General features: G+C 45.7%; 3 protein-coding genes across 6 annotated transcripts; 2 read left to right on the top strand and 1 right to left on the bottom strand.

The window, feature by feature from the left end:
- Positions 1–78: 78 nt before the first annotated feature.
- pphln1 (periphilin 1) lies at positions 79–10,532 on the bottom strand. 4 transcript variants are annotated; one of them, XM_030113716.1, is made up of 11 exons: positions 10,457–10,532; positions 9,937–9,982; positions 9,683–9,747; positions 8,946–9,161; positions 8,772–8,833; positions 7,524–7,640; positions 7,260–7,411; positions 6,626–6,712; positions 5,527–5,582; positions 2,762–2,899; positions 79–589 (listed from the first exon to the last, which is right to left on the bottom strand). In XM_030113716.1, coding segments are annotated over exons 2-11 (1,176 nt in total). In that variant the 5' UTR covers positions 9,938–9,982; positions 10,457–10,532; the 3' UTR covers positions 79–307. The 4 variants fall into 4 exon arrangements, with proteins under 4 accessions (XP_029969576.1, XP_029969577.1, XP_029969578.1 ...); XM_030113717.1 differs by having other exon boundaries at positions 7,266–7,411; XM_030113718.1 differs by lacking the exon at positions 6,626–6,712 and having other exon boundaries at positions 10,457–10,531.
- zcrb1 (zinc finger CCHC-type and RNA binding motif 1) lies at positions 10,501–13,268 on the top strand. The gene is made up of 8 exons (XM_030113720.1): positions 10,501–10,659; positions 10,823–10,944; positions 11,626–11,654; positions 12,112–12,223; positions 12,333–12,440; positions 12,529–12,638; positions 12,747–12,822; positions 12,943–13,268. The coding sequence occupies exons 2-8, from the start codon at positions 10,861–10,863 to the stop codon at positions 13,087–13,089; spliced, it is 666 nt and encodes a 221-aa protein (XP_029969580.1). The 5' UTR covers positions 10,501–10,659; positions 10,823–10,860; the 3' UTR covers positions 13,090–13,268.
- A 1,521-nt stretch (positions 13,269–14,789) lies between these two features.
- Positions 14,790–27,568, top strand: yaf2 (YY1 associated factor 2). The gene is made up of 4 exons (XM_030113454.1): positions 14,790–14,939; positions 15,357–15,482; positions 25,379–25,534; positions 25,777–27,568. The coding sequence occupies exons 1-4, from the start codon at positions 14,914–14,916 to the stop codon at positions 26,027–26,029; spliced, it is 561 nt and encodes a 186-aa protein (XP_029969314.1). The 5' UTR covers positions 14,790–14,913; the 3' UTR covers positions 26,030–27,568.
- The last annotated feature ends 355 nt before the right edge of the window (positions 27,569–27,923 follow it).

The raw sequence follows: 27,923 nt of genomic DNA, 5'->3' as shown, positions 1-27,923 counted from the left end.
TGTGTTCAGGAACACGTTTCATTAGAAAAGGTTAAATAAATTTCAGGTAAACATCTTGAAAAATTACCTGAAGACTGGTATATTCTTAAATAAAATAAAAAGAAACCATGTTTGACAGCATTTAACAGAATACAAGTTTTTTTTTTTTTTTTTTTTGGAATATTAAACACGAGCAATTTCCCCCCAGAGAACTTGAAGGTAATAAATGGATCTGTTCAAAAATAACACTGTTCATTCTCAAACATAACTCCTCCTCTCTTCACGCTGAGCCGTTAATCCGTTGCCGGAACCCGATGAGGCGCTTGTGTCAGTAAGACGAGCTGTGATTGACCGCCGCCGCCGCCGCCGCCGCCGCCTTGGAAAGTTTATGGCCCGTCAGGGACGTGGTGGAGTCGCAGGCGGAGGGCTCCGGCTGCCGGACCACCTCGTCCAGCTCGCTGATGAAGTGCTTGAGGTCCTCCAGGCAGCGCTCGCGGATCTCGCCCAGGTTCTCCCGGAGGGGGACCTGCAGCTGCTTCTCCAAGTTGGGATCTTTCGCCACCAGCATTTTCACCACCATGCCGAACGTCTCGCAGTCCTGACGGTACACCTGCGAGAAAGTTTTGGGAAATTTCAAAACCAGCAGCCTGGGAGTGATTTTTTTTTTTTTTTTCTTTTCGTTTTGACCCGTCTGTATGTGAGCTTTGGTCGGGAAAAATGTTGATGGTTGGGGCTTGAGGAGCTTTGAGGGAAAAGCTCTTAATTGAGGGGGTGGTGAGCGGTTTCCTTCCTGCCCTACCTGTCGCCGGGGCGTAAACACCCCAGCGCCGCTGCGCCCTGAGCTGGTCACGCTGGTGTTAACACACACACACACACGACGGCGTGTCAGACGATAAACGCCGAGACTCTCAAGTTTAACAGGGGCACTTTATATAGAAGAGAGAAAACCACACTCTGGTGACAGGTGTCAGAGGAACAATGAGTTTTGTTTGAACACTTGCATTTCACGCAAGGCCTCAAATGCCCCATGAAGAAATGGCGGGATCGTGTCAGTTTAACACATTTCAAAAGCTGGAGTCGATGAAAATACTGCCAGAGGTGGACGGAAGTGGGTGGAAGCGAATTAACCTGCAGATAATGCCACCTAACACTGCGAGCATGCTGGGATATTTCCGGTGCGTGTGGTTTAAATGCATTTATAGAAGTGGCTTTGTGTGTTAAATTAGGTCAGGCGAGGGTGAGTTTCAGCCATTCACCGGATACCGGGCGCCCTGACTCTCCCGGTTTATTTATAGATTTCTTTTTTTTTTACAATGTTCCTAGAACAGAGAGCACGCCTGGAGAAGCGGAGGGATCGCAAATAAAGATCCGCTGTCAAACACGGTTAATGCACTTGCAATGACAGCTGGAAACTTCCCAAAATACGCATTAAAAACATTTTCAACCAAATCAGAAATTATGGACTGCTCTCATAACTCATAGAAGTTATTTGAGGTGAGATAAAATCAATATTTTCACAAATCTGGCCTGTAGGAAAGAAGATGGCTCCTGGGACAGATCCTGGAAAGCCTCTCTTCAGCACTCTGCTGAATTTAGCTTTTCATTCTCTTTATCAGCCGTTATAGTTGATAACGGCGCATTTATGTATCTGATTACAGAGGAAGTATCCAATCAGTGTGTGGACAACAGCGTCTATTAATACACCGAGAGCTGTTGTTGAATGTACTTCCTGTATTCAACAGCACTTCCTGAAGTCTCTGTTATCCAGTCAGGAAGGAAGGGACCGCTTCTCGTCTTTGGGCGGGGTTGAGGACGGATCTGAGCGTCTGTGTCAGTTCATCCTTACATAACCAGGTTCTTCTGGGATGTTTTAACCGAGAGCAGATTGGAGACTGGATATTTGTTGATGGATGGAGATTAGGAGGGAGAGTGTCGGCCCGCCTGGCTTCAGAAATGAGAGAAACAGAAGAGGAATGAAAGAGGAGCAGTGGGGGCCTCAGTGTAGCTCTGCGAACTCCAAGAATAAAAACCTCCAGAGACTGGAAACGTCTGGATTTCTGTCTTGCGGCCAAATATATTTAGATTCCTCGACAAATGAAATAAAACTCTCTTTGTATCGCGGTCTGGGGGACGTGGAGTCCAGCATAATACCCTTTATTGCCTCTCAAGCGCCGTCACTCAGTGTGCTGCAGCCAAAGTCAACCTGGACGAAGAGGACGGGCTCGGGCAGAGCTTATAGAACGCACTGACACTTCGAAAACTCCCTGCAAAGATAAAATATATAAAGCTGAGACAGCGCGAACGGTTAAAAAAAAGTCTTAAAATGAAAAGGAGAAGACACAGATGGAGAGACGGGCTGTAAAACGGGCCAAAAGCTGCAGCGTCAGCAACGGCGGCGGCGTCCTAACGGCGTATCGGCTCCGCCGCTCCGGGGCAGAGCTCGCTCGGGTTTAATGGCCTCAGTAAACCAGCGGTGGTGCTCGCTGGTGCAGGAATGGCCTTCATTAGATAGCCGAGCGGAGCGGGAACCTCGGGCCTGGGGGCCGTTTCAGCTCCGCCGAACACTCCAGCCTCTCCAGTTATTAAACGCGCAGCCCTGGAGTTGGTCTGCGCCTTTTGTTTATGGGGCTTTGTGGCATTTGTACCGTTATTTCGAAAGTCTCCAAAATTCTATGGGCAGTTCTGTGAACAACAAGCTGCTGTTTGGAATAATAAGCAGGAAAAAGAAGAACGCAGAAGACAGATGAACCAGAGCTGGAGGAGGAAACCGATGGATATGTACCTTTTCTATTTCCTGGGCTTTGGCAGCGATGGCCAGGGCTCGCTGCTCCTGGAGGTTTTCTATTGGCTTCTGGCTCTCTTCCACCACCACGGCCGATAAGGGCTCCTCTTTCTCTGCTTCTAGAGGCTGATTTTCCTCCTGCGGGGAGAGAGAAGGAAGGGTTAAACCCAGGAAGGCTCATTTAAAGACTATCGGAGTGCTTTATATATTAAGTTTGTGAATAAACACTGAAGTCACAATCGAGTAATTCAACGATAAAAGAAGTACTGAAGGATGGAACAGTCTGCGATGACCTACTGACTGCTTAACTTTCCAGGGGAGATGGAGCTGCTGAGGCGTGCTGCAGGGACGCGATTCAGATATATAGACGCTCCTATAGCGGCAGAACTCGGGTAAACGTTTAGTTTCATCCAGAAGACAAAGAAACCGATTATTTAGAATCCAACAGATAACAAAACCTTCAGCTAATATCCAAGTACGTTTAAATTTTTAGCCAGACTCTTCAGAGAAGTTCTGATCAGACGTCTAATGAGCAGACTGGAGATGCCAGCAGCCATTAGTGTTGCTCTAAAGGCCAGGAAGAGAGCGCAAGGGACAGAAAGGAGGCCAACTTGGATTGGCGCTCGGTGTCTTTTGCTCGTTTCCTGATAGCATCGGACTCCGGGGAGCCGAGGAGCGGAGCCGCCCGACCATGACTAAAATCCGCTCGTACATTAGAAGAAACGGGCCACAGACAACGTCATATTTCATCCCTAGATGACTAAGGGAAGGAATTACAGGAGAGGGTAGATCGAGAAGCCGAGTGTGGTCGAAAAAAAAAAAAAAAAAAAAAAAGCAGGAGTCACAATGCATCATCCTGTTCCCTCCCTGAGGGAAAAGTACAAAAGATTGCATTTGACTGAAAAAAAAAACTCAGTCTTATTTCAAGTTTTCATGTCAATATGGTGAAAAGACATTTAGGGGGTCCCCACTGGCCTCAGCTGTCACCTTGCTCGGTCCACAACTCCACTGAAACCGAGGAATTCACTCTGCCGAGATGAAACCTTCCGGTGACCTTTTCCCCGTTCCAGGACGCGCTCGCCACCCCTGGCTCGCTGCCAGAGCCGCTGCTCGCTCTTTTAGCACCCCCTCGTTGGTCTCGGCTGTCTGGGATGGCTCCAGAAAGCCTGTGCGTGCGTGTGTGTGTGTGTGTGTGTGTGTGTGTGTGTTTGTTGAATCTCCACAGCAGGCGGCGACCGGGGGCCATTAGTGTGGGGCTTTACTGGGGGCACGGCGCTGGCCCCTTTCATCTCGGCCAAGGTTATGGGTTTGTGCCCCGAGAACCGGGAACAACAATGCACCACAGGCTAGATCAAACACAGAGGCAGTGTGTGTGTGTGTGTGTGTGTGTGTGTGTGTGTGTGTGTGTGTGTAGGGGTGGAGCACTTGGTGAAACTTTCATCACAGCAGTTGATTGGGTGGTTCTTACAGAGATGCACATTAGCAGGGCAGGGAAAAAAACACACACACACAACAAAAAAACTATGTTTAGACGCTGCATCTTGTAATTTCTCGTGTATAATGCAGAAGCACCGCTCTTGTCATTTGTTCCGAGGCTATTTGAGAGCGTCGGAAACGAGTTTTTCAAACAACGGGACGTCGCTGTCCTTTGCTTTTATCGCTTTGGCTTCGCTCAGATCGAACGTAAATACTTCTCGTCGCTGGTGTGGTGAAGAGGAACGTTTTAGATTAAAAAAAAAGAAAAAAAGAAACGGGCTCAGAAAAACCACAAACTGACCCCAAAACCACCTTGACATTAAAGCAGCGTTTAAACATAGTTTTATAGGCCCCTCTGATCAAAGAGAACTAATGCTTGTATAAATGTTAAAAGCCGTTAAAGCTGGTCTGTCTTGTGTCAGCGACTCTCAGTTTCACTTTAAGCATTAAAAGCCATTAAAAGAGAAGTACTGGGAAAAGGGCTTTAACATTTTTAGGTTGGTGAAAGTAAAGAATCGACCGCAGACCGTAGAGAACAGCATTCCTATCCTGCACCAGCAGTTTCATTTATTCTTTTAAGAAGAAACTCTCAACATGTACTTTGTGCAGATCGTGAATCACAAACAGCCTTTATGGAGAAGATCCAGCTTCGACCGCGTGAACGCGGCAAACACCGAGCTGAGGCATGATCGGTGTGTTGAGACTGCGACCGATCCCCCACAATCACAAGACCTCTGACTCCCAGAACACAGCCGCACACTCTTCGCCGGTAAAAGGAAACGATTGTTGGCTGTAAACACGTCCCGGCGGCTTCGGCGGGGACTTCTCCCGGCCTGGCGGTGAAAGATCCTGTGATAAAGTTATGACTCGGGCTACTGACTCGGCCTCTGCGCTCCTGGGTGGCCGCGGCCAGACGCGCCGCGGCGTAATCACATCTGATTCTATTTACACTCCTCTGCGGGGCTGGAGATTGATGATTTCAGCAAAACAAATTATTTGCAAAAAAAAAAAAAAAAAAAAAAAAAATGTCAGGAGACATCTATATTGGATGTTTTTTTTCTTGTTAAACGCTTGAGCCTTTTTGCGATGCGTTGCACGTTGTGGGTGACTGAATTGTGCTTATAGCTCAGGTAAACAACGCTCGGGCCGGGTGGCTTTTAACGCCACTTTAAAGCCCATTACCATCCCTCAGTGGGAACAAACACTTATTAGAAAGATGGACTTTAAGAAGTTCCAGATGCATCTGGCTGTACGGGGACGGCGGAGCAGTTTTCCCTGCTGAAGCTCACCTTGTTTGAAGCGGCGCTGTGTGGCGAGCCGTCTCGAGACAGGCCAGGAATTTTGTCTACAAAATACAAAAGAGACAAAAAAAAAAAAAAAAAATGAACAAAGCGGGACATAAATCAGTGGAACAACAACATGAAGTTAAGAATTTAGGAATAAAAAAAGAGGGGAGTAAAAGAGGGAATTCTAAATAGAGAAAAGGACGATTAGTAGGTGTTGGAAGTCAGTATGGACGTATGAGGAGATGGTGATCAAGCTCAGGGATGGTTTGGTTAAATTCAGAGCAACGCATTCACGGTAAAGACGCCGTCATGAGCGCCCAGGAATGAAACAAAAAAACACTCCGGAGCCGAGGCTGAACCCTTCAGGAATATTCATCAGACATCCTACACCTCTTCCCTCCACCTCCACGCACGAGCTGGTGGCGTCTTTATGAGGCCTGACAAAGTGGCAGACGGAGCGGGGAGGAAGGCCCGCCGCGGGGCGCATTAGAAACGCTCCCTGTCACTCTCGGGTTACGCAGACTGGGAATCGGTTAACTTTTAACGACTGCAACCGTTTTCAGATTTCTGAGACAAACTCTCTGCGTGTCGCCTCATCTCGCTTTATCAATTTGTTACAGAGGATGTATGAGCAGAAGGTTTAAATGAGGCCTTTTCTAAACCATTATCAACCTATGTCATTATTTAACCATCCTCCTTAATGCTATTAATATCTCAATAGCACATATAATGGGGAAAGCAGGGTGGATGATGGGAGATCTAATGCAAAGACCCAGAAGACGTGAAAAGACGACCAAAAAGCAAGCAGTGTGAGACGAGATCCGTGCGCATGCTTGCTGGCTTGTTGTGGGATGGGATCTAATATTACTAAGTCTCACTTCTAATGAGGAAAAGAATATTAAAGATGCAACTTGGGTGAAAACAAACTGTCAAAACAGGCATAAAATTGTATTTTAAGTTTATTTTCTCCTCATTTCTAGAGGATTTGGTGCAACCGTGCATCTGGCCGAAAAGCAGAAACTCATTATTGACATTTTCTTCAATAATATCAAGCCTATTTTCACCCAAGTGTAAGCTTGATATCATGGCTCAATGTACAGACCCATGGTGTCAGGTCCACTCTGCTGAGGGAAGAGCGCCCCCCAGAGGTGCTCTGAAGCTACTGCGTGCCCCTCTGGACCGTCAACACCTAAAAAAGCCAGTCAAGCCATAACATCAGTCACAGCCGCACGATGAAACAACAACTGGAACAGGAGAAAATAAAGAGATTCAAAACAATGAGTGCAGGTTTCAGAGGGACGGAATTAAAAGAAAAAAAAAAACCACATGCCTCGTCTGCTTTGTGCTGTGAATCGTTTAAATGAAGCGCTGCCTTTCAGCTGCTCTCTATCCTCAATGAGTTCAGCACAGCGTCGACGGGAACATTCAGCAAAATCATGCTGTCGTTATGCAACCACGGCCAGTCAGCACATGCTCAAATACACCCCTCTGAAGATAGCATTCATTAAAACAAACAGTGAGCAATTCTAAATGAATAAAAGAGAACTGAAGACATGATGTTTATCAGCGATCTCTACTTATTGAGATATAGACAGACACTAAAATCAGCAAATCAGCCTGTAGTCATAACATGACCTTCAATTCTGGACTACATTCAGATTTTTCATGTGTTTTCCAGCTCTTTGTCGTGTGTTATGAAGGGTGGGGGGGTGGGGGGGGCTACCATCTCTACATACTCTTGCCTTGCTGTGCAGGAAAGGGCAGGGGCTTGGCTCTGTCCGGCGAGTATCCTCTGCTGCTCACGCTGGAGCCGGAGCGACTGTGGGGGGAGCGGTCTCTGATGGGAGGGAAGGGAGCGGCCTTTCGCCTGAAGTGGTCTCTTTCCTCCCTGGAAAAAGAGGAACCGCGTGAGCCGCTATATTCTGAATAGTCAAAACAGTCTGAATAGCTAATAAGGATCGCGCTTGAACATAATTTCCATTTTCAACATTGACTCGTACCCTCTGTCGAGGTTGAGGATGGCCTGCACCAGCGTATCTTCCCCGCTCTCTGGGAGCGACCGGGGCGCAGGATAGATGCCCTGGGACCGCACGCTATGAGGTGGTGGCGCCCGGGCCCTGGGGAAGCGGGAACACAAGAATACACACTTAAAAAAACAAACACGTCGGTAGATGAGCCTCCTTCACAAGATGTCCTGTATAACTTTACATCACAGTCACAAAAAATATCTGAAAATAAACAGATAATATACTGAATGTATTTCTTGTCATGTCTGAAGGAGAACAAACACTCGCTGCAGCTCGTTCAACTTGAGAAACACATTCTCTCTGGGCCCCTTTCCAGAACTCCACACGACCTCTCCGATGACCTCTGACCTCAACCCACGAATCAACAGTCCAGACCTGACCTCGCTGCCCTGAAACAACTCAAAATGTTTGGAGTGAGAGTCTTTGTTTCCCCCCCCCCCCCCATCCGCCTTCTAAAGTGGAGAATCCTGTCAGGGAAATTTATCTCCACTTCTTTTTTTTTTTTTTCTTCCAGCCCATAAATTGCATTACTGTTACAGAAAGGGCATTTTAAAAATGGGTCCAGGTGTTTGAACACGATATCTCTTGCTTTCCGACCAATTTTCACTGACACGGCGGGGGGATTTACAGTAATAAAAAACAGAACGCAATCAAGTTTCACCGATATAAACCCTGGATAGTAACAAAGCTCTGCAGATCGTGGGATTGAGTTTCAGGGTTTTGTTATTCTTTGCATCCAACCACAAAATGAAGCCATTCATCAACCTGTAATATGAAGTCATTACTTTGGCTCCAGAAAAAGGCACAAATGTGAACTGTAAATCTAATCCACGTTCAATAAATGGCTGTGCCTCAATAATCATGTTTAAACAGAGAAATCTTTCATTTGATAAACACTTCCTGTCATAAATGATGTGTTTATATGCACCCTGTCATCATGCTCAACATAGAGATGGAACTAAGTTATGTATTTTAAATGGGTCAGACACACACACAATCATTTGAGTTTAAGGGGGGGCATGAGAAGTACAATGTGGTTCTGTGAGTACGGGGTTCGTCCTCCCACACTTGAAAATCCTCAAATACGAACTGACTGACCTCATCCTGCAGAGACCCCTCCTCTGAATAAACAAGTGAAACACAGAGGCGGAGGTTGTTTGCATGAATTTGCTTCCTGGAGTAAGGACATCAGCTCAAGAGAGACAAATCGAAGCGGTTTACCCGAACTCCATCGGCCGCCCTTGGTGTGACTCTTCCCTCGGCCCTCTGTAAGGATACTCTTCCTATGCAATAAAGAAAAGCATTAAAATCTCAAAAAACTGATATATTTGATTTCTGTGTGCTTCAATGACATGAGTACAGAAGGCGCAGAACAAATTGGATTCACGTTCTCACCCTCCTGGAAGGAGGAATGCCTCTCCGCTCAGCCGGGAAGTGAACGTTCTCACTGTGGTAGCCCCTCTGATCCTCGTGGTAACTGCGGGGGCCGCCTCCATTTGGGTAAAAACGGGGACCTCCTTCATATTCATACCCGCCACGGCCATAATCGTCATCTGGCCGACCAAAAGGGCCTCTCCTCTCCACTCCTCCCGCAGGACGGGGATACGGACCCTGCAAAGAAAAAGATTTTACAAATTCATTTTCAAGTAGAAATGAAAAATTCAAAGTTTTCACCTTTTTCTAAAAAAAATGTAAAGATGTACAAGATCAGAAAGGACATTATTTTTGCAAAACCAGAATGACTGAAATGTTCAAAAATCATGGCTCGGATCTCAGTGTTGTGTCATGATTGCTACATGTACAGAAATATTGTAATAAGCAGTGACAAAATACTGTAGACTGATGCTTCGGGGTGGTGCAGTGTAGTGTCAGTGACTTTACAGCAACAAAAAGCTGTGTATCCAGTGACCAACAGGGCCGACATCTCAGTTGATCTGTCACGCTGGAAGTGGAAGTGTGTGCACCTGTGACTCTGTGTTACTACTTCCATGTCCCATTCACTCAGTGTTGATATAAGCAAGAGTAAAACTACCTGAATAGATGTTACAGTGGATTTAGCATATTAGTACATTATTGTAAAAGACATCAATGACCACAAACTCAAATAGTGTAGCTATAATCGATAGACTCACCGGTCTCTCTGTTGCAAAGCGCTCCTCATATGCCTCTCGTATACTCCTGTCTCTCCTGTATGTCACTGCAGACAATTCAACACAATGCATTATGCACTCAACAGGAGTGGGATCCTAAACTGCTTTAACACAGTTCCTTCAAAAGTAATATTACAGAAATAGCATAATGATTTCTTATCATCCACTTCAGGGAATAAATCATACATGATAAAACACTGGATATAACATAAAGGAGACTTGTTTAAAAGACTTACTTTTTGACTGACGGACCTCTTGAAGAAATAAATACTTCAATACAGTCTGCAAAGAGAATTTTGTGAGTGTTAGGATCACAAGTAATTGTGTTTAAGAAGATCTGGTCCCTGTGTGATATCATCAAAAGTGTAATTTCAAGTTTTCTTTAGCAAATGAGTGACAAGAAAGGAAAAGCCACAAAGTGCACTTTTTTAGCGAGTGATCGGGTTGATGCTGCTCTCTGCAGACCAGAGTGGACGTTGGACCAGCAACCTCTTACTAAATATCACCCCAAGTAGGAAGTCTTCACGACTTTTATGGGTGTCTTCATCTTAATACTACAGTTAAACTGACATCAGTGTGTTAGCATGGCTAATTTGCTAGCTTACATATATGCACCAAACATCCGCACGTTTTATTTAATGTAAAAATCTCGTCTTCGCTGCCTCTAAAAAAATCACGAATAAATGGCCACGGCATCTCACCACCTCCTCTAACGTAATCGAAGGCTGAATAGTTCAAATATTGCATAAATCCTACCTTCCCAGTGGTTTTGATAGCTTAGCCTCCCCGGTGGCTAACACGGACAACGGCGCAGCGTGGTGACGTCACTGCGCGGCGACGTGCAGACATGGCGCTTGTTTGTATTTCCAAGTAAATAAACGAGGTGTCTTCTCAAAATACTTAAAATCGGGCATTTAACTCCCCCGGAGTACATTTTTCTTCAGGCAGACGCTGTGTGGGTAGGTGATTTAGAGAATTTACTCGGTTGTTTGTTGAACCGTGCGCACGTACAGTCATTTAATGGCAGTGATGCTGAGGAGCTAGTTTAAGAGTTTGACATGTAGTGATGGTCTGGGTCTTTACGGGTTCTGTCCCGTTGTGTGATCGTTTGGCTTTCTCCAGGTTCCGTCCCGGTGTGTGCTCACTCCCGCTCCTCCAGTATGAGTGGTGGTTTGGCACCAAGCAAAAGCACCGTGTACGTGTCCAACCTGCCTTTCTCCCTGACCAACAGTGACTTACACAAGGTACTCCAGTCCCTGTCATAAACTACAGAAACTCTTAGTAGCAGTATTTATAATATACAACATCACCCTTTTTCTATGATTATGAGAAAGGCATCAAAATTCCAATATATAAAGTACACTTTAAAAAAAAAATAAGGTGATAAAATAAGTAAAATATGTTGTTGAATGGAAATCCTGAGCAAAAATTGTGGTTTCAAGGCCTGGTTTAAGTGGAGTGGAGTGTGTGTCAGCAGTCCACAGGTGTTCAAGAAGTTTGTTCCACAGGTGAGGAGTGTATAACTAAAAGCTGCTTCACCTTGTTTGCCTCTGACTCTGGGAACTCTTTGAAAACCTCTTCCTGAGGATCTCAGTAGTCTGGATGTTTCATATTCTATCTGGGACGTCCACTAAAAGCTTTATTGACTAAAAGTAACATTTTGAAGTCAGTCCATTGACCCACAGCCAGCAAGCGCAAAGCTGCAGCTGTCCAGCGCATTTTTATTTTTTTAACTGAGACCTGTGACAAGACCTGTAATCCAGCCTAAACAACTTTCTGTGAATCTTTAGTCAGAAATCCTTTAAAAAATATAATCCTTTACAACCTTTCATTAAATTGTGTGTAACTTTTAAACTATGTTAATGCTGTTGATCATTTAAAAATTGCTTTAATAATGTGTTATATCTGTTCTTGTGTCACCACAGCTATTTACAAAATATGGGAAAGTTGTCAAGTAAGTAATAATGCCATTACTGTTGCACATGTTAAAGTACAGTGAACTATTCAATACATGTTTTTACTGACACTGGTGAGGTAGTGTTCACTGGGCCTTCCTGTGTGTGGTTTATATGTTCTCCCCATGTGTTTGTGGGTTTCTTCCACAGTTCAAAAATATGCATGTGAGGTTAACTGGTGGCCCTGTGTTGCGTGTGAATGCTCGTGTGCGTGGTTGTGGTCTTGGGTGGAAAAAAGTAATGTCTCCTTTTGTGTTTAACCCACATCGACCAACTTCTTTCCTGTTCTGGATTCTACTCAAAAAGTGAAAGCAAAGCTGGAGAAAGAGCAACTTTAAGACACCAGCAGATTACAGACAAATTTAGTGAGATTACAGAACTGAATGATTCTGCAAGCTGTGACAGCAAACACCATAAACACATTAGTGTCACACTAAGTGTCATGTTTTGTTTCAGGGTGACCATAGTGAAAGATAAAGACACCCGCCAGAGTAAAGGCGTGGCGTTTGTTCTCTTCCTGGACAGAGAATCGGCTCATAACTGCGCAAAAGCAGTGAACAACAAACAGGTGACACTTTCCGTCTCATGTTCTATTAATGGATGTCTTTTGGCTTAAGTGTCCTTGATATTTTCTCGTGGATCATCACTGTTTTAAAGTGGAATGTGTTTATCTGCAGTTGTTTGGCAGAACAGTGAAAGCCAGCATCGCGATAGACAATGGCCGCGCAGCCGAGTTCATAAGGAGGCGGAACTACACCGACAAAACAAAATGCTATGAATGTGGGGTCAGTGCTTGTTTTTCCTCTTCTTTTACAGTGTAATCATGTTTCTGCCCTATCCGGATTAACAATTTGTATTTAAATTTAACTCTAGGATACGGGACATCTTAGCTACGCATGCCCCAAGAACATGCTTGGAGAGAGAGAACCTCCAAAGAAGAAAGAAAAGAAAAAGAAGAAGAAGCTTCAACAGCCCGAACATGTGTATGTATTAATGTATATGTATAAATATTAATGTATGTATAAATATTTCAAATGTTGGAACATGTTGTGGATCAGATTTTTAATGGTCCACATTTGTTGGTATTTTAGTGAAGAAGAAGAAGAAAGTGAAGAGGAAGGAGAAGACCCAGCTTTAGACAGTCTCAGCCAAGCCATAGCTTTTCAGGTGAGCATTCAAGGATGACTTCAAAATTGGAGATTATCATCACTTTCAGAAGCTCTGGGAATGTTCTTGCTTAATCAGGTGGCTTCGATTGATTTTTTTTTTTCTTCTTTTAACTTACAGCAAGCCCATATTGAAGAAGAGGAGAAGAAGAAGAAGGAGAAACAGGCAGAAGAACACAGTGCTAAAGCTTCAACATCGGCAGACTCTCGGAAACCAAGGATCAAAAAGAGTGCGTACTTTAGCGATGAGGAGGAGCTCAGTGACTAAGTTGGGACTTCAGTATCCACTCAATAAATGCAGAATATAATTGATTTTTTTTTTTTTTAGATTCTATGATATACTGTACTTTATCAGTAACACTGGCAAAGTATTTTCTTGTTTCTGAAATCTCTGCAAATGTTTTGATCTGTATTTGTTTTCCTGTCAGTTAATTAAAGTGTTTCCATTAAAAATGGTCTTGGTTTTTATTTATTCCTACACCCATACAATCCAGCCCTTCATTCATCTTAACTAAACCAGTGGTCAATCAAAGGCGATTTGGCTGAATATTGATGTCAAGTCAGACATTGTGTCAGCTTCACAGGTTAAAATAAACCACAGAATAAAGGCAGCAGCGTTTGATCATCACATATACAGTTGGATATCTTTCTGTATGGTTTTATGTGTACCAATCAGGTTGCAAAATGAATACTGACTGTTGTGGGTTCATTTGGCAAAACTGGCTAATACTTCTTCATTTTTATTAGGATTGCAAGGATAATCCTGAAATTGATAAATGACTGAATTCAAATGTAAAGTACAATATTTCTGCTGTTTCATTCTGTCTGCTTTCAATATGATCTGTGCATGGCACTGACATGAATCATTTTGACTAAAATAACAGCAGTCAAAGGTGAAAAAGAGATTGGGAAAACATAAAAATTGGAAAATTCATTTAAAATGTTTAAGAATAATAATGCACAGTTTACTAGGGGCTCAAGTATAAATAGCAATGGTATATAATAATGCTATATTCCAAACAGTCTGTGTATAAAACACCATGTTGACATCTGCGTCGTTTATCCTGCTTTTCTTCATGTCCGCCTGCGTCAGCGCGCATATAAAAACAGGGATTTCCCTTTTGTTTCATGCGTCTGTGACATGAGCCGCTGTGGCATTTTTCCGCTTTCTGCGAGGGAAAACGCGAGGATGCAGGGATATGAAAGGATTTGCGGTGCATTGATCTGATTTGAGGGGCATCCCACGCTGCTGTAGACGCAGCATAATAGCTGCTGTGGTTTTTGTCGCGTTCAGGTGTTGTGGGAAATTATATAAACACAGGGCTCTCAGTTTAAATAAGTGGCGTTTGATATGAAAAAGCCACTGAGCTGTAAATTTAAAACCAACAAAAGTCCTGCCTTTGCAATGTTTTGCTGGAATCATCATGCATGTATTTACAGACTCACCCTGATAGTGTGACTATGCACAACGGCATCACAATTGTATCTGAATGAAGTATTTCCCATTGGCTGTTTGTGACATGTGCACCAGGTATGATTGGCCTCAAGCTGTTGTGACATAACGTGACAGACATATGCATCTCGCTCCAGCAGTGGGAAGCAATACAACATGCCATTTCCAAGAATTGGATTATAAACAGGGTTACGCCACCTCCTCCAATCTAATTGTAATTTCAATCAGATGGAGGTAATCTGACCAGATAAAACTATGTATAGTGCATTTAGAAATCCTCAATAAATCAATTCATAAAAGCTGAAAAAGAATGCAGTCAATTTTCGGATTGAACTATTTGGCGGGCCGGTTTCGGAACGCGGGCGTTATGTTTGACACCTCTGTAAACGTGAACTTGCACACGAACGGGAGTTTCCGGAGGGTCCGTGAAGGCCACATTGATTCATCAAGAGGAATGTCAGCCTCGGGAAGTAACCCCGCCTCTGATTGGCCGCGGCCAGTCACGTGACCTTTTCCCAAGCGGAGTTTCCACGACAGCTGGAAGCCGAGCGACACAGGCGCATCGTTTCTTTGCTGAAATTATCGGAAATAACGAGACTTCTGCTCGTCTCACCACCCCCAGATAAACCCTGGTCTGGCATGGGCGACAAGAGGAGTCCGACAAGGTAACCAGCGAGTTCAGCGCGTCCTAAATAATCAAGCTAGGGGAGGGGAGCGGACATAGGCGAGCACACGGGGGGGAAGAAATTGGTTTTCTCTACAGTCTCCCCCCCCCCCCTCCTCTCGCGCTCTCACTGCATGTGTGTGTATGTGTGTGTGTGTGTGCGGGTGTTAAAACCTCATCGCCAATTACAGTGTCGGATCACAGCGCGCTTTGCAGATGATTTCCTAAATCCTATAGGCTTACCCAGATGTTTGCCATCGATAGCCTTCGCGGCTGAGAGCTCAACTCACTCGTCTCTTTTCTCGCCCCGTCCCCATTCTCTCCCCTTCCGCCTCTTTTCGCTTTCAAATTTTCTCTTTTCTTCCCCCCTCCTTTTTATTTTTTATTTTTTTTTACCCTATATTTATTGTCTTTAAAGGCCGAAGCGTCAACCGAAGCCCTCCTCCGACGAGGGGTTTTGGGACTGCAGCGTGTGCACGTACAAGAACACGGCGGAGGCTTTTAAGTGCATGATGTGTGATGTCAGGAAGGGGACATCAACAAGGTAAGAGGACGGAGATCCGCCACCTCTGGGCTCCTCCGCATCTGCAGCGGGGGTCCACAGGGATTATGGGGGGGGGGGGGGGGGGGGGGGGGGGGGGGGGTCTCTCCCACTGCCTCCCCTTTTAGCAGATTTTCTACATGCACGATGAGCAGATCGCTGAGATAAATGAGTATATTGCACAGGTAATCACTAGTAATCTTGAGTATGTGCTCAGCAACACACTACCAATCCTACTTCACACACAAAACAAAAACATTTGAATATTCATCCATCTTTAATGCGGCCGCCACGCTCTGCAACTCCTCGGTATATATAAATAGTCACTTTACTGTCAAGACCTTCTCCTGATTTCCTTTGATATCTAATCTACATTTGTGGATTCGGCACTCTTGAGCAACACTAACAAGATTTCCCCCGGGATTAGAAAAATATTCCTATTCTATTCCCTGAAAGGTAAAGTCATATACTTGATACACTTCAGTAAAAACAAACTCCTATATGTCCCTATAGGAGATCAAGATGTGGCAACTCTGGCTTTGCTACAGTGTAAACATAAACAGCATTGTTTATTTATTTATTATCCTCCTCATATCTTCCAGTAGTTGTGTCTGCTTGACATCTTAGTGCATGAAAGCAAATCTAGATTCAAACTTTGTGTGCCAATTTGTAAAATGCGCCTTTCCCACATCTGCTCACAGCTTAGCATTTGTCTCCATCTTCTCACCCCTGAGCTTCCATTGACCTCAGTGAAATGAGGAAGACGGATGGCTGGCTCTTTAAAGCGCACACATCCATCTTGTTGCCCCGGAGATATGTGTAACAGACGGTGGGGGGGGGAGGGGGGGGGGGGTGTGTGCGGGGCGGGTGTCGGGTTCTGGATGCGTCTTACAGACATGCACATGACCTCCCGCACAGGTACTCGGGCATGCAGATACACAGCGTGAGCACATGCACGCTCCCTGCCCTGTGGCTGATGCGTCCCCTGACATCGGTGATTTGAAGCAGGAAATGACTGTTATTCCTGAGTGGAAGTCATTATCAAGAGGAAAACACAACAAAGGGCGAAGGAGAGGATGTGTAGCTGTTAGCGGGGACTGTACGAACCAGTGTGTGTTACATGATCAGCCTTTTTAATGCATCACTAATTATCCTCTTCTGCATTAGCGCACTTTTCCCAGTGATTAGGAGCGATGGATCAGAGCTGTTATCGTCCTTTATGCCGTCTTCACAATTGAGGTTGTGGTTGGTGCGTGCCGGCGCAGACCGCTGTGTTTATTCCCGGGTGTGTGTGTGTGTGTGTGTGTGTGTGTGTGTGCATGTGTGTGTGGGAGGGCCAGTTGTGAAAAGAGGTTGTCAGAGCAGCTGCCAGACAGACAGCCATAGCTCATTACTATGCAACAGCTTAATCAGCCTGCTGTCATCACACACACACTTGCACACACACACAACATGCAGATTTTACACATGACTGCATACATACTTGTACACACACACTGGAGTGTGCAGTCCCTGCTCACACACAGACTGAGTAGTTTGCTGTTATCGTTGGGTCCAGCACTCAACTCTGGCCAAGCTGCTTTGCCTGTATGAATCCTCATGTCACCAGAAGCTTCAACACCAAAATGAAAGATACCTCCCCGCAACCTCGATTCTCAGGAAAATGTCCGTGAGAAGGTCTTATTTAATGTTAATCACCTCCTGTCATCCCAGCTGCAGCGCTGCAGAAGCGTTTCGGTAGTATCGAGTGTGTGGTTCCTCGCTTCCACGAGGCCAAACGTACCAAACGTGCTGCAAAAAAAAAAAAAAACACTGCAGCAAAACGGCCGCACAGGTGGTCGCGGCCGTTAATGACCAAACACGACGGACAAGTGGATTTCTCTCTCAGCGAAGCAAGCCAAGGTGCTAAAGGGCAAACAACATGCAGAATATAAATGCAGAACATGGCAATTTCCCTCTCTGGTTGCTAAACAAGCATGACTGGGCGATTGCTGTGAAGTAATGAATTAATGCCTGACACAAGCGAGGGGAGGCGGCGTCCAGCGGTTAGAGGAAGTCTCCCACAGCCTGAAGGTCACCGCTAATGTGGAGCTGACTCCAATCGGCTTATTTTAAGAGCAAGAACCCCACACTCAGAATTCCACTTCTACAATTTGCAAGAACGAGGCGTTATTAATGCAAAAAAAAAAAAAAAAAAAAAAAAAAAATCAGTCCAGGATGTGGTTGTGAAATTATTTATAATGAGTGTTTGCACGTAGAAAGCCATCATAGATGAATATTTAAATGTTTCATGAGGACGAGGTGGAGCAGATCGCGCAACCTTGATCCGTCCGCGATGTGAGGAGATGATCTACCGCGGGGGCGCGGAGCCGGCGGCCTGATTGAAAGCACGCCACGGGGCCGCGAGTCCGCCGGCAGACAGGGATACATCAGCGGAACGGGGCTCGCTTATCGAAGGAAGGCCGACTAAATGGGAAGAGCGAGACGGCTTTGACAAAGTGGGAACTGACTGATGCCCAAATAATTCTGTCAGCGGTCCGGAAATTTGCACCGCGGGGAAGTCAAATTCCAGGAGACAAAAGAGAGACCTGCGCAAATAGTTTAAGCAAGACAACATTGATATTTAAACAAGTTGGAAACATTCCTTCAGCGAGGAAACGCACCCCTGCTGCAAACCTGGCGATTTTTATATGAAAAAAATATGTTGCTCTTCTACTTTAAGCTGCGAGCTTACAGTATTTAATTAAAGCAGTCTTAGAGGAGCTTTGGGATCACAGCGTCGGTGCAGTCTCATTACTTTGAGACTTTGCGGAGGAGAAGTGGGGAGAGAGACGTTTTATCTCCCCGCGACTCTTCGGGCTCGGTTCCAGCCTTTGAAAACAAGCGTGATAGATGGAAGCGGCTTTGTTGGTGCTCACAGACGCAGTTTGACGAGTGAAGTGCAAGGTCACGGGTCCGATTCCCGCGTCGGCGGAAACACCGTGGCGGAGCGTCCTTGAGCGACGGGCCGAGGGCCTCGCGGTGCGCCCATCGTCACCTGACCTGGATTGACGCGTCGCCCAAATGGTTAAGTGACACGATGGGAAATAAGAAGTGTTTATAATCAAATCTGACGGCTGTTGAACTTAAACATCATCTTTAGCCAAATTCTGCAGGGTGTAATAGAGTAGTGTGACCTTCTCTGGTGTCTCCGCCACCTGCGTCTGTTCGCTGAGCCGAGCTCTGACAAGTCCGACCCACCTGGGAAACACACCGAGCCGGTTTGGCGGCATTAGATTTCAACTCGCCGCCTCGCAGGTCGGGACAGTGAGCTCGATCGTGTTCCTATTAGCTCGCTCTTGTTTGCGTTCACCTCTTCCCCACCTCTTTATCTCCCCCATCGCTCCGTCATCGCTGTTTGCTCTATTTCTGTCTCCTCCTCTCTGCGTCTCTCTTGAACTTCACCCGGCGCGTCTCCCGGTGACGGGATGACTGATCCGCCGGTTTTTGTCAGCTTCACCTTAAACAAGCACAGAAGCCGCTCCGGCTGGCCGGGAAGCCGTTCAGCATTTGGCTGGTTAAATGTTGATTCTTATCATCCTCCGCAGAAGAAACACCCTCACAGTTCATCTGCGGTCCACGCACCGAAAACTGGGTTATGATTCTGCTTTTGGCTCAATCGCAGTCGGTCCACCTGCTTGGAAATATGACTATTTTAGTATCTGCTGCAGGAATCTTGGACCGATACGCTTGAAAGAATCCTGAAAACCGAGGAAGAGCACAGGCCTCGTGACTGTGTGTAATAAGACAGGTACCTTTTCAGTCGATACGTCCTATTGATTAGCCTGTCGGTTATCTTCTCCTCGAGACATCCACTCCAAGAATACGTCTGAAAATAGTGAAAAATGTCAGCGCGTCAATATTAGTTTTCCACAGTTCAAGGTGACATCCTCGATTCTCTCCTGCTTCTTAATCTGTAGCCTCCAGCTGATCAGCATGTGAGAAACAAACTTCCTTAAAACGATTAAAACTATTTGTTGGATTGTGACATTTCTGAACTTATGAACAGTGGTTCGGTTCTCCTTAAAAAAAAAAAAAAAGGGAGGGCTGTACTGCGGATGTCGGTAATCTCTTGTCTGCAGTGTTTGTGTGAACTTTATCAATCCAGACAGTGATTGGTTTGTGTCGATATCTGTTATGAATCTCAGATAATGATCAGCCGGCTGTGCTGCGGCGCGTGAATTCGCCAAACAGAGATAATGAGTCACAGAAGCGAGCTGAATGGAGCGCGTGATGATTGGATTTGATCTCATCCTTGATGTAAAAAAAAAAAAAGAGAGAAAAACGAATTAATTGTCATGTTTATCTTCCTTCAAAATAACAGATTTGTTGAAAATGTGTACAACAGCAAGAGATTAGTCACTTTCAATATTTACGTTATACACGAAGGAGGAGAAAATGAATCATTTCAAATGCAAAGCGTGAAACATATTTTATTTATCTCATATTCCATTGCCTGGGTTTATGCTTACAAGATTAGATCACCTGAGAGAATTATTCCACAGATAGCAGCAGAAATGCTCTTTTCAAACTCTATTAGGTTTGCGGTGCCCTTCTCTGCCTAATTTACTCTACTTTCTTCCATCAGTGGAGAAAAAAATCCAGACAATGTGCAGACAAAGTCAGGTTTTGTTATTTCTTGTCTGCAATTCCCACTGTGGTGATTCAAAATGTGCAACTCGCAGAGAAAAACACCTTTAAATGACTGTCATGATTTTGTTTGGTTTGCTTTCTCTCTTCAGTAATGCCGCTGACGCGTAGCTAAGTCGCGCCTTCTTCGGAAAGCGATTCAGAGTTTGAATAGTCCCCGGTTCGCCGGCGATTACCCGTTATTGCCCGTTTTAATGCGCTCCTCTGACATAAACGCGTTTTACGAGCCGGTGTTTATATGGAAAACTGTAGCTGTAACGCAACGGCTGCCGTAAAGCGGCGTCTTCCACCGAGCGCTCCGCGTCTCGCCGTCTCGTTTAAGCCATCGCTTCCTCAAATAAGCGACGCGGTCGGCTTGACGGCGTGGGTTACCGGTATTAGCTCTCACACGGCATGCAAACACCGGGTACACACACACACACACACACACACACACGGCGGACAACGGCGCCGGCTGTTATCACGTCACAGTGGCTCAAGATTATGGCGACGTGATGAGCCTGTAATTACTGCGCCGGCACCGATGCATGACACACTGCGCGGCGTGCGCGTTGGCGTTTGTGCGGCCAGGCTCCTGTGCGAGGGGAGGATGTAGCATGGTGTGGCTAGCGTGCTGTAGAAGGTGTCATAAACCACAGGACGTGGACGGCCATCTGTCTCTCTCTCTCTCTCTCTCTCTCTCTCTCTCTTTCACACACACACACACACACACACATTGTGGCAGCATGTACAGGCAGGGAAAGACATTAATCATCGGGTTTGGAGGAGCTCCCAGGAGCAGCGTACAACCTGCGCACACACCGAACACACCCCTACACCTGGATCCAGGGATGTTCAACAGGGCGTAAAATAAGCTATTTCACGATGATCTCGCAATCATCACAGAGCGGCGAGATGAGGTTTGTTTGTAGCTGCACGCCGCCGCCGTGCCCGTCCCGTGGGCTGTTTGCTCATCACACAATGCCCTCGATAAATGTAAGCAATCAGCACAAACATCTGCAGAATCCCGTTCTGCAATGTTCCAAACCCCCCCACCTCCTCCACGCGGAGCAAATGTTCTCAAACACTTGAAAAATTAAACTCCCGAGTAGGGCTGGGCAACAAAACGATAGATATCTTCCCCAAAATAACTTTTCCTCAGCAAACTAGTTTTGGAATGTGAGACAGATTTAGAATGTGTGACAGATTTACCATCACGTCATTGGTTCCTCTTGTGCCTACTGCTTTAAACGTCCTGCTTTCAGACTCGGTCCGACAGTGGGAGAGTTGTGAGGCCGGTGGGCTCATGAGGAAGAGAGCAGGACGGCGTGTGTTTGGGAGTTTTTGTGTCGGGGTCGCGCAGAGTTTCCCCCTGTCAGCGATGAAGCACGCGAGGGATCAGCGGCGGCGTTTTGATGTCGCAGCGATCATTTGGCGAGATGGAGCGAAGTTTGCCTCGAGCTCGTGCTTAAACTGTACAAACGTTTGCTGAAGAGATGAAGAGAGGGGATAATGCTCGGTTGTGGAACTTGATGAAAGAACAACAATCACAGAAGATCACTTTAAGTCGAGAAATAAAAACACATACGGTGAAATGACTCTGATCGATATCTGTTGTTTTCTAATACCTCTCCTCTGAAGGAAATAGAATTTGCTTTGTTTAAGCCCTCCTCATAATGTCCTAATTTCCCAGCGTGGGACTCCATTAGCTTCAGTAGAGTGGACGGCATGAGCGGAGTAAATATCGACTGGAACAACTGTTCCAACACGCTGTTACTGCCAGAAAGAATCGGCCGTTACATTAGACTCAGAAATCCCTTTTTGGAAATCAATAGATATGCACGCAAACACACACGCGGTTTGCGACTGAAGGGGGTCCAGGAGCGAAGGCCTAAGTGCTGCGATAAACAGCGTTTGATTGGGTTATCAGAGGTGGCTCTGTCGAGGCCCGCTGCTCTGCCTCGTCATAATATTAGGCTGTCTGTCTCCTCTTTCAAATCCTGATTATCGAGCCAGCTCCATTAGGTAGAATCGGCTTCTCCGTGGCACATGGCGTTGTTCATGTTTGCTCGTCAGGAACAGCCAGTCGTTCAGGTTTAAAAATAAGGGAAGTCAGGATTTTCTTGATTGCATTTCAAGCGAAAAGTAGCACACATTAATTAAACATTAAATAATCGCCATAATGATACCCTGGACTGAATTCATCGAACACAAGCCAAAGGAGGTTATGAATGAGGCAGCCAATAGCTTTTTTTTTTTTTTTTTTTTTTGGAGGACATTTGTCCTCGGGGCAAGGCAGTCGATTCTTTCTAGACAGTCGTCTTTTTGTATGCAGGCCTCAGTGAGTGTAGCCCGCCAGACGCCGCCGTACGAAGAGTATCGAGCTAAAAGATGTCAAGCAGAGAGAGCAAATTACTCCAACGGAGAACAGAAGACTTCGAGAGGCCTCTGCCTTTATTTAAAAAGGTGTCAGCAGTTCTGCGGCATCTTGCTGACAAGACAGACATATTAGGGATCTGTACATCTCCTCCCCTATCAGACGGTTATGTAGGCCAAGAGACCCATTTGCATTTCGCTCTAGCCTCACTAGAATCACTGCAAGTTCTGTGAAGGCAGTGATAACTGGATGAAAAAAAATAAAAAAAGAAGAAAAGTCTCTTTGAAGCTGGGCCCCAATTTAGGTCATCTCAGAATTGTTAAACAACAGATTTGCCCTGAGAAGAAGACCGCAGACCAGGAGATTTGGATCATGCGTTTCCTCCTGGAAAAGCAGGGAGAAGATGCCAAAATTAGGCTAAATAGGCCACCAAAGCACATCCCCCCCCCCCGAAAAAAGTCACTGTGCATTGTTACACCTGTCTGGATGCTCAGAATAATCCTGTTACATCTTGTATATTTCTGCACTGCATACAGGGTTGCCTTCAGTAAATGGTACTGAGATGTATATGACTTTTTTTAATATCTTTACATTGTTTTTTTTTAACTTTAACTGACAAATTTTGCAGGTTTTTCGTTATCCCAGCAGGCCATATTTTCAAAAAAACACTAAAATAATGAAAGAGACATCTACAGGATTTATGCAGTGAAATATGTACATAGATTTTTAGTTGCATTGCCGTTTTATTCATCGAGCGCTCACAGGCAGGTCAGGGACAACCAGTGCACTGCTTCTGACAGCGTGCATGTTTAATTATTATGAATCACATGCTAATTCGCTTAATTGTCAAAATATTTATGCGCAGGTTTGTATTCCTGAGTAAGTGCGCTTCTGGAAATTCTGGAAGTGCTTTTCACAACTCTTCTGGAGAGAGTGACAGACAACTCACACTTTTTTATCGAGTGGCTGGTCACGCAAATAAAATTCCGAAGCAGCTTGCGCTTGTGCAATACAACACAATAGTGCCATAATACCGCTGAATAAACCTCCGTTATCTGACTGACAGAACAAGCACCAAATGGAAAAAGTTACAACTTTCAGCTGAAAGCGATCAAATAAGCTGCAGAAATCAGAAACGGAGCATTAGAAGTGTCAGTGAAACTTGAAATAAAAACACAAGGAAGGCTAATTGTGGGCTAACGATACGAACGCCTGAGCTCAAAGAAAGAAAAAACAAACTCGCAGATGGTTCTTGAACAGCAGCTGCTGGCAGAGGCTTATCGAGGGGGCAGCTACGTCTGCTGGGTATAGAAAAATACATGCAACTTATTCACCAGTGTGACCTGTATTTTTTTTTTTTTTTTTTTTTACGTTTCCAGCATTAATTTATTTTAGCTTCAATTATAAATATGACCGACAGAAAGCTGTTTTCTCATCTTGACCTCGTGTCTCATATGCTCAGTGATGTGTATGCGCATGCATGCATGCATGCATGCACGTGTGCAGCCATGTGCACGCTCCTCAGTGTGCCTCAGTTTGTCTCGTGGTTGCACTCATGCACCCTCATGAGCCGCGCGCGTCCCATGCAAGTGCGTTTGCGTGTAAAACGTGTTTTCCTGCGCATGCAGGATAAGGCAGGGGATGTGTGCGCCGTTTCCAACAGATGGCCTTTTCAACACGTTCGCCTCTTGGTTAGGCTTCTTGCCAATCTCAGAACAAATGTACACACACTCACACACACACACACTCTGCACAGAAATACGATCGCAGCCCCCGTGCATGCACAAACTGTTGCCAAACCAGTTGCATAATGCATCATCTTGAAGACAGCAGATACTCAGAGGATGTAGATATCGCTGCAAGGAGTAACGTTTAGTCACTGTGTTCCGCCGCTATATTGAATAATTCTCACTTCTGACGCGTGAAGTCGAAGCAAAGAACAAAGTTATCCTCTAACAAGTAATGGAGCCGCTCTGTTGTGTTCTTAACAAGGAAGTACGGCAATGAAATGTAGAAAGGTGCCGTCGGCACAAAGTACTTTGCACAGACTGTCACCTCAGAAGCCTGTGAGGAATCATGGGCTTGAATGCTAACAGAATTTATGGCAGTCCACACCCTCTCCTTGGGGTTTAAGTGAATGTGAAGCAGCAATAAATCTAATGCGTCACGCTACAGAACAGTGGAATTGACCATTCAGGCAAATCTGGTTGATTGAAAGAAGTCGGGATGTATTTTGTATTTTGGTGTCAGACTCATACAAGAGGAAGCAGTGAATTCGGTCATCATCATTTGGTTTGATTTCTGAATTCAGTATCCAAACTCAGTTTCTCATGATTTAAGAGACTATTGTCTAGCATGTTGTGTTTTGAGTTATGTAAACATCAGAAATGGCTGCAATACGAGGAGACGGGCTGAGGAAATATAGAGATATTTTAAAGATGCGCTTTGCTCCACAGAGTATCTGTGATGAATTCTGACTTCTCTGTTCTGCACTCTTGCGTTTCCTCTTGAATCTCCGTATTACCGACAACAGATCTGGTCTTGTGGGCGCCTCCTCCCTCACATGAACTCTAAACAAGCCCGTGCAGGTACATATCTCGCAGATGGCCGAGTGCTGGATCTTATTCGGAGTGTTTTATTCTCGCTGTGTGTTGCCACTCGCTGCCAGTGTTAAGAACATTTCAGCGGCGCCGTCCTAACCAGCACTGGCAGTGATTATTGGCTCTTGATTACGTTGGTACGCCACCATGAAGCCATGTGTTCACTGTGATTTTCCCTCTCATTAATCTGCCTCTCTCTCTCTCTCTCTTCTCTCTCTCTCCACCCTTCAATCCGCCCCCCCCACACGGATCAGGAAGCCTCGTCCCGTCTCCCAGCTCGTCTCTCAGCAGCAGGTAACGCAGCAGTTCGTGTTGCCCTCGCAGCCCAAAAAAGAAAAGAAGGAGCGGGTGGAGAGGGAGAAGAGCGACAGAGAGCCGGCGCTCAAGAAGAACAGTCACAAGAAGATGAGGTAAACAAGCCGACGCCAGGCTGGGGGAGCAACGGGAAGCACACTTTACGGGGACGCATGAATAAACTCCAGCGACTCTGCGTGCTCCTCGGGAGTTCGGCTGTCGCGTTTCATCACCAGAAATAAAATGCAAAGCAACGCGAGGGAGAGGGTTTAGAGGTTTCAGTGGCATCATGTTGAGTATATGCTTCAGAAACAAAAAAAAAAAAAACTTTTAACGTTTTCCTCCACCTCCCCTTCAGGCCAAGGTTAAAAAACATCGACCGCAGCAGCGCCCAGCACCTGGAGGTGACGGTCGGGGACCTGACGGTCATCATAACGGACTTTAAGGAGAAGGCCAAGCCCTCGTCCGCCCCGGCCACCTCGTCCAGCTCCGCGTCGTCGGTCGACCACCACAGCCAGAACGGCTCCAGCTCGGAAACCACAGAGAAGGGCCTGTCCCGCTCGTCCTCGCCGCGGGGCGAGGGCAGCTCCGTCAACGGGGAGTCGCACTGAGTCGGCCCCGTCGGGGGGTGGGGGGGGGTGGGAACCCTCGCCTCCACACACATCTCATCCCGCCTCCACGTCAAAGCTGCACAACCCTGACTGAACCCTGCAAGTTCTGCTTACTTCTATTAGGATCGCTCACTTTTTATAGTTTGAGTTTAATCTGTTGAACGAGTTCCGCCGCAGCGGGATTCTGTGTTCTAGAAAGCAATACAAACCTCTTCTGGATTCTCTCTTTTTTTTTTTTTTAAACAGCTATACGCTCTACTCACCTGAAGGAAGCCACACTCGGCCCAAAGCCCACTGCTAGAATATTTACTCACAGTTTGACTCCGAACTTTTCAGAACTGACTGAGAAATATTTCTAGAGAGTGTTTTGGACAACTTTTGGAGAAGCGTGCTGGATTTTATTGCCGTTTCCTGAATGACTCGGCTTTTTTTTTTTTTTTCCCCCTCTCTCTCCTCACAATATTTTTGTTAAAGAAACACGTTCACGCCACCATCTGTGGAGCTTTCCGCCTGCCTGGAATCCTCACCCACACCGACCCGCCGCTCCCGATCTGAAAAACTTTCAGCTTTTCTCCCTTCAGACTGCCTCTGCTGTCGAGAAACTTGTTTTTGTTTTTGTTTTTTTAACACAATATAGCAACTGTACTCTTTGTAGCACCCCTGGGTGTTTCTGAGTCATCTTTCAGGGCAGGAGCATCAGCGGGCTGTATAAAGGACTGCATTGAGGACGACGTTAAAGGACGACGCCAGTGTCATTGCGTTGGAGCCACAGTCAGCTGGCTTCTCCACTGCCCTCCAGCTGTAAGCGCAGCTCCAGTCGTTACATCCGTTTGTCACAGTCAGCTTCCCTCCAGTAGTATTTAAATCTGCCGCTTTGTTTGCATGAAGTAGAAAAGTTCACTGCTCACTAATTGTTGATCCCACGGTCTCCACAGAAAGAGGCGTATCGCAGGCGCATCTCAAAAAACGAGACAATCAGGAAAGTTAATTTTTACATTTATAATATGAATTGAAAATTTTCAACCATCTTTTTCTATTTTCCTGCTGATGATCATGATTTCCGGTTTCAGGAAAAACAGCTGATCTCATGCGATATATTCGGGTTTCACGGTTGAACTGATCCATTGTTATTCTTGTTTTTTGTGATGCACCTGCACCGATAATGCTGTCAAATTTACAAATGCACTTCACATTTCGAGAGAGACTCCCTGTTGCACATTCGCTGATGGAGAAGGTGACGGAGGGGGGGGGCCGTGGCTCCAGCTGACACTGGCTTTTTTTTACCTTTTAAATCGCACCGTTCTGCACAAGGAGAGGGGGCCGACGCCGCGCCGCACCCGAGGAAACGGATCCGGCGAGGACGGAGCGGAGAGCTGAATTTTTGGACATGCACTTTTCTGAGCTGCACAGGTGTCGACGTCTCGCAGTGCGACGGACTTTCAGAAAGCGACGTAGCAAAACGGCCAGAGCTTTTTAGTGCCGACGGAACTCCCAGCAGAACAACTCTAGATCAACCTAACTACACAATAACTTATAAAACCCGTAGAGATGCGCATAAGAAATAGCTATTTCTAAAATATTGTACTACGATGTTTCGATGTGGTTGTATTATCCATCATACCAGTGTTATTGTCCAGATTTTTACTTCTCGTTTTAGCACACATCCTAAGAACTCTCATGGCATGATAATATTCCAGTCTCGGTATATCGTGGGGCAGGCTGTGTCTCTTAGTTTTAGTATTGTTTAATGTGTCAGGGACGTAAACTGTTGAGGTTCGCTGCTCTAGCTGGGACTAGATGTGAACTGAAAGAACTGTTACAAAAACACTTGCCACTTGTGGCGAAAACGAGACGACACTTTAAATGTGTTGGTGTCACTTATCGGTATAGTTTT

This window comes from Salarias fasciatus, chromosome 17 (assembly GCF_902148845.1).
Source record: "Salarias fasciatus chromosome 17, fSalaFa1.1, whole genome shotgun sequence".
Taxonomy (NCBI): domain Eukaryota; kingdom Metazoa; phylum Chordata; class Actinopteri; order Blenniiformes; family Blenniidae; genus Salarias; species Salarias fasciatus.
Note: the sequence above shows the minus strand (reverse complement) of the source record. Positions and strands in the feature narration are given on the sequence as shown.

Excerpts from the sequence above, each read along its gene's own strand:
- pphln1 (XM_030113716.1), bottom strand. Across the intron at positions 8,834-8,945 it reads GCATTCCTCCTTCCAGGAGG|GAAGAGTATCCTTACAGAGG; the intron begins GTGAGAACGTGA and ends TTTATTGCATAG. Across the intron at positions 2,900-5,526 it reads ACAGCGCCGCTTCAAACAAG|GAGGAAAATCAGCCTCTAGA; the intron begins GTGAGCTTCAGC and ends CTCTCCCCGCAG.
- zcrb1 (XM_030113720.1), top strand. The coding sequence starts at position 10,861 with ATGAGTGGTGGTTTGGCACCAAGCAAAAGCACCGTGTACGTGTCCAAC. Across the intron at positions 12,441-12,528 it reads CAAAATGCTATGAATGTGGG|GATACGGGACATCTTAGCTA; the intron begins GTCAGTGCTTGT and ends ATTTAACTCTAG. Across the intron at positions 12,639-12,746 it reads CTTCAACAGCCCGAACATGT|TGAAGAAGAAGAAGAAAGTG; the intron begins GTATGTATTAAT and ends TTGGTATTTTAG.
- yaf2 (XM_030113454.1), top strand. The coding sequence starts at position 14,914 with ATGGGCGACAAGAGGAGTCCGACAAG. Across the intron at positions 14,940-15,356 it reads GACAAGAGGAGTCCGACAAG|GCCGAAGCGTCAACCGAAGC; the intron begins GTAACCAGCGAG and ends TTGTCTTTAAAG. Across the intron at positions 15,483-25,378 it reads AGGAAGGGGACATCAACAAG|GAAGCCTCGTCCCGTCTCCC; the intron begins GTAAGAGGACGG and ends CACACGGATCAG.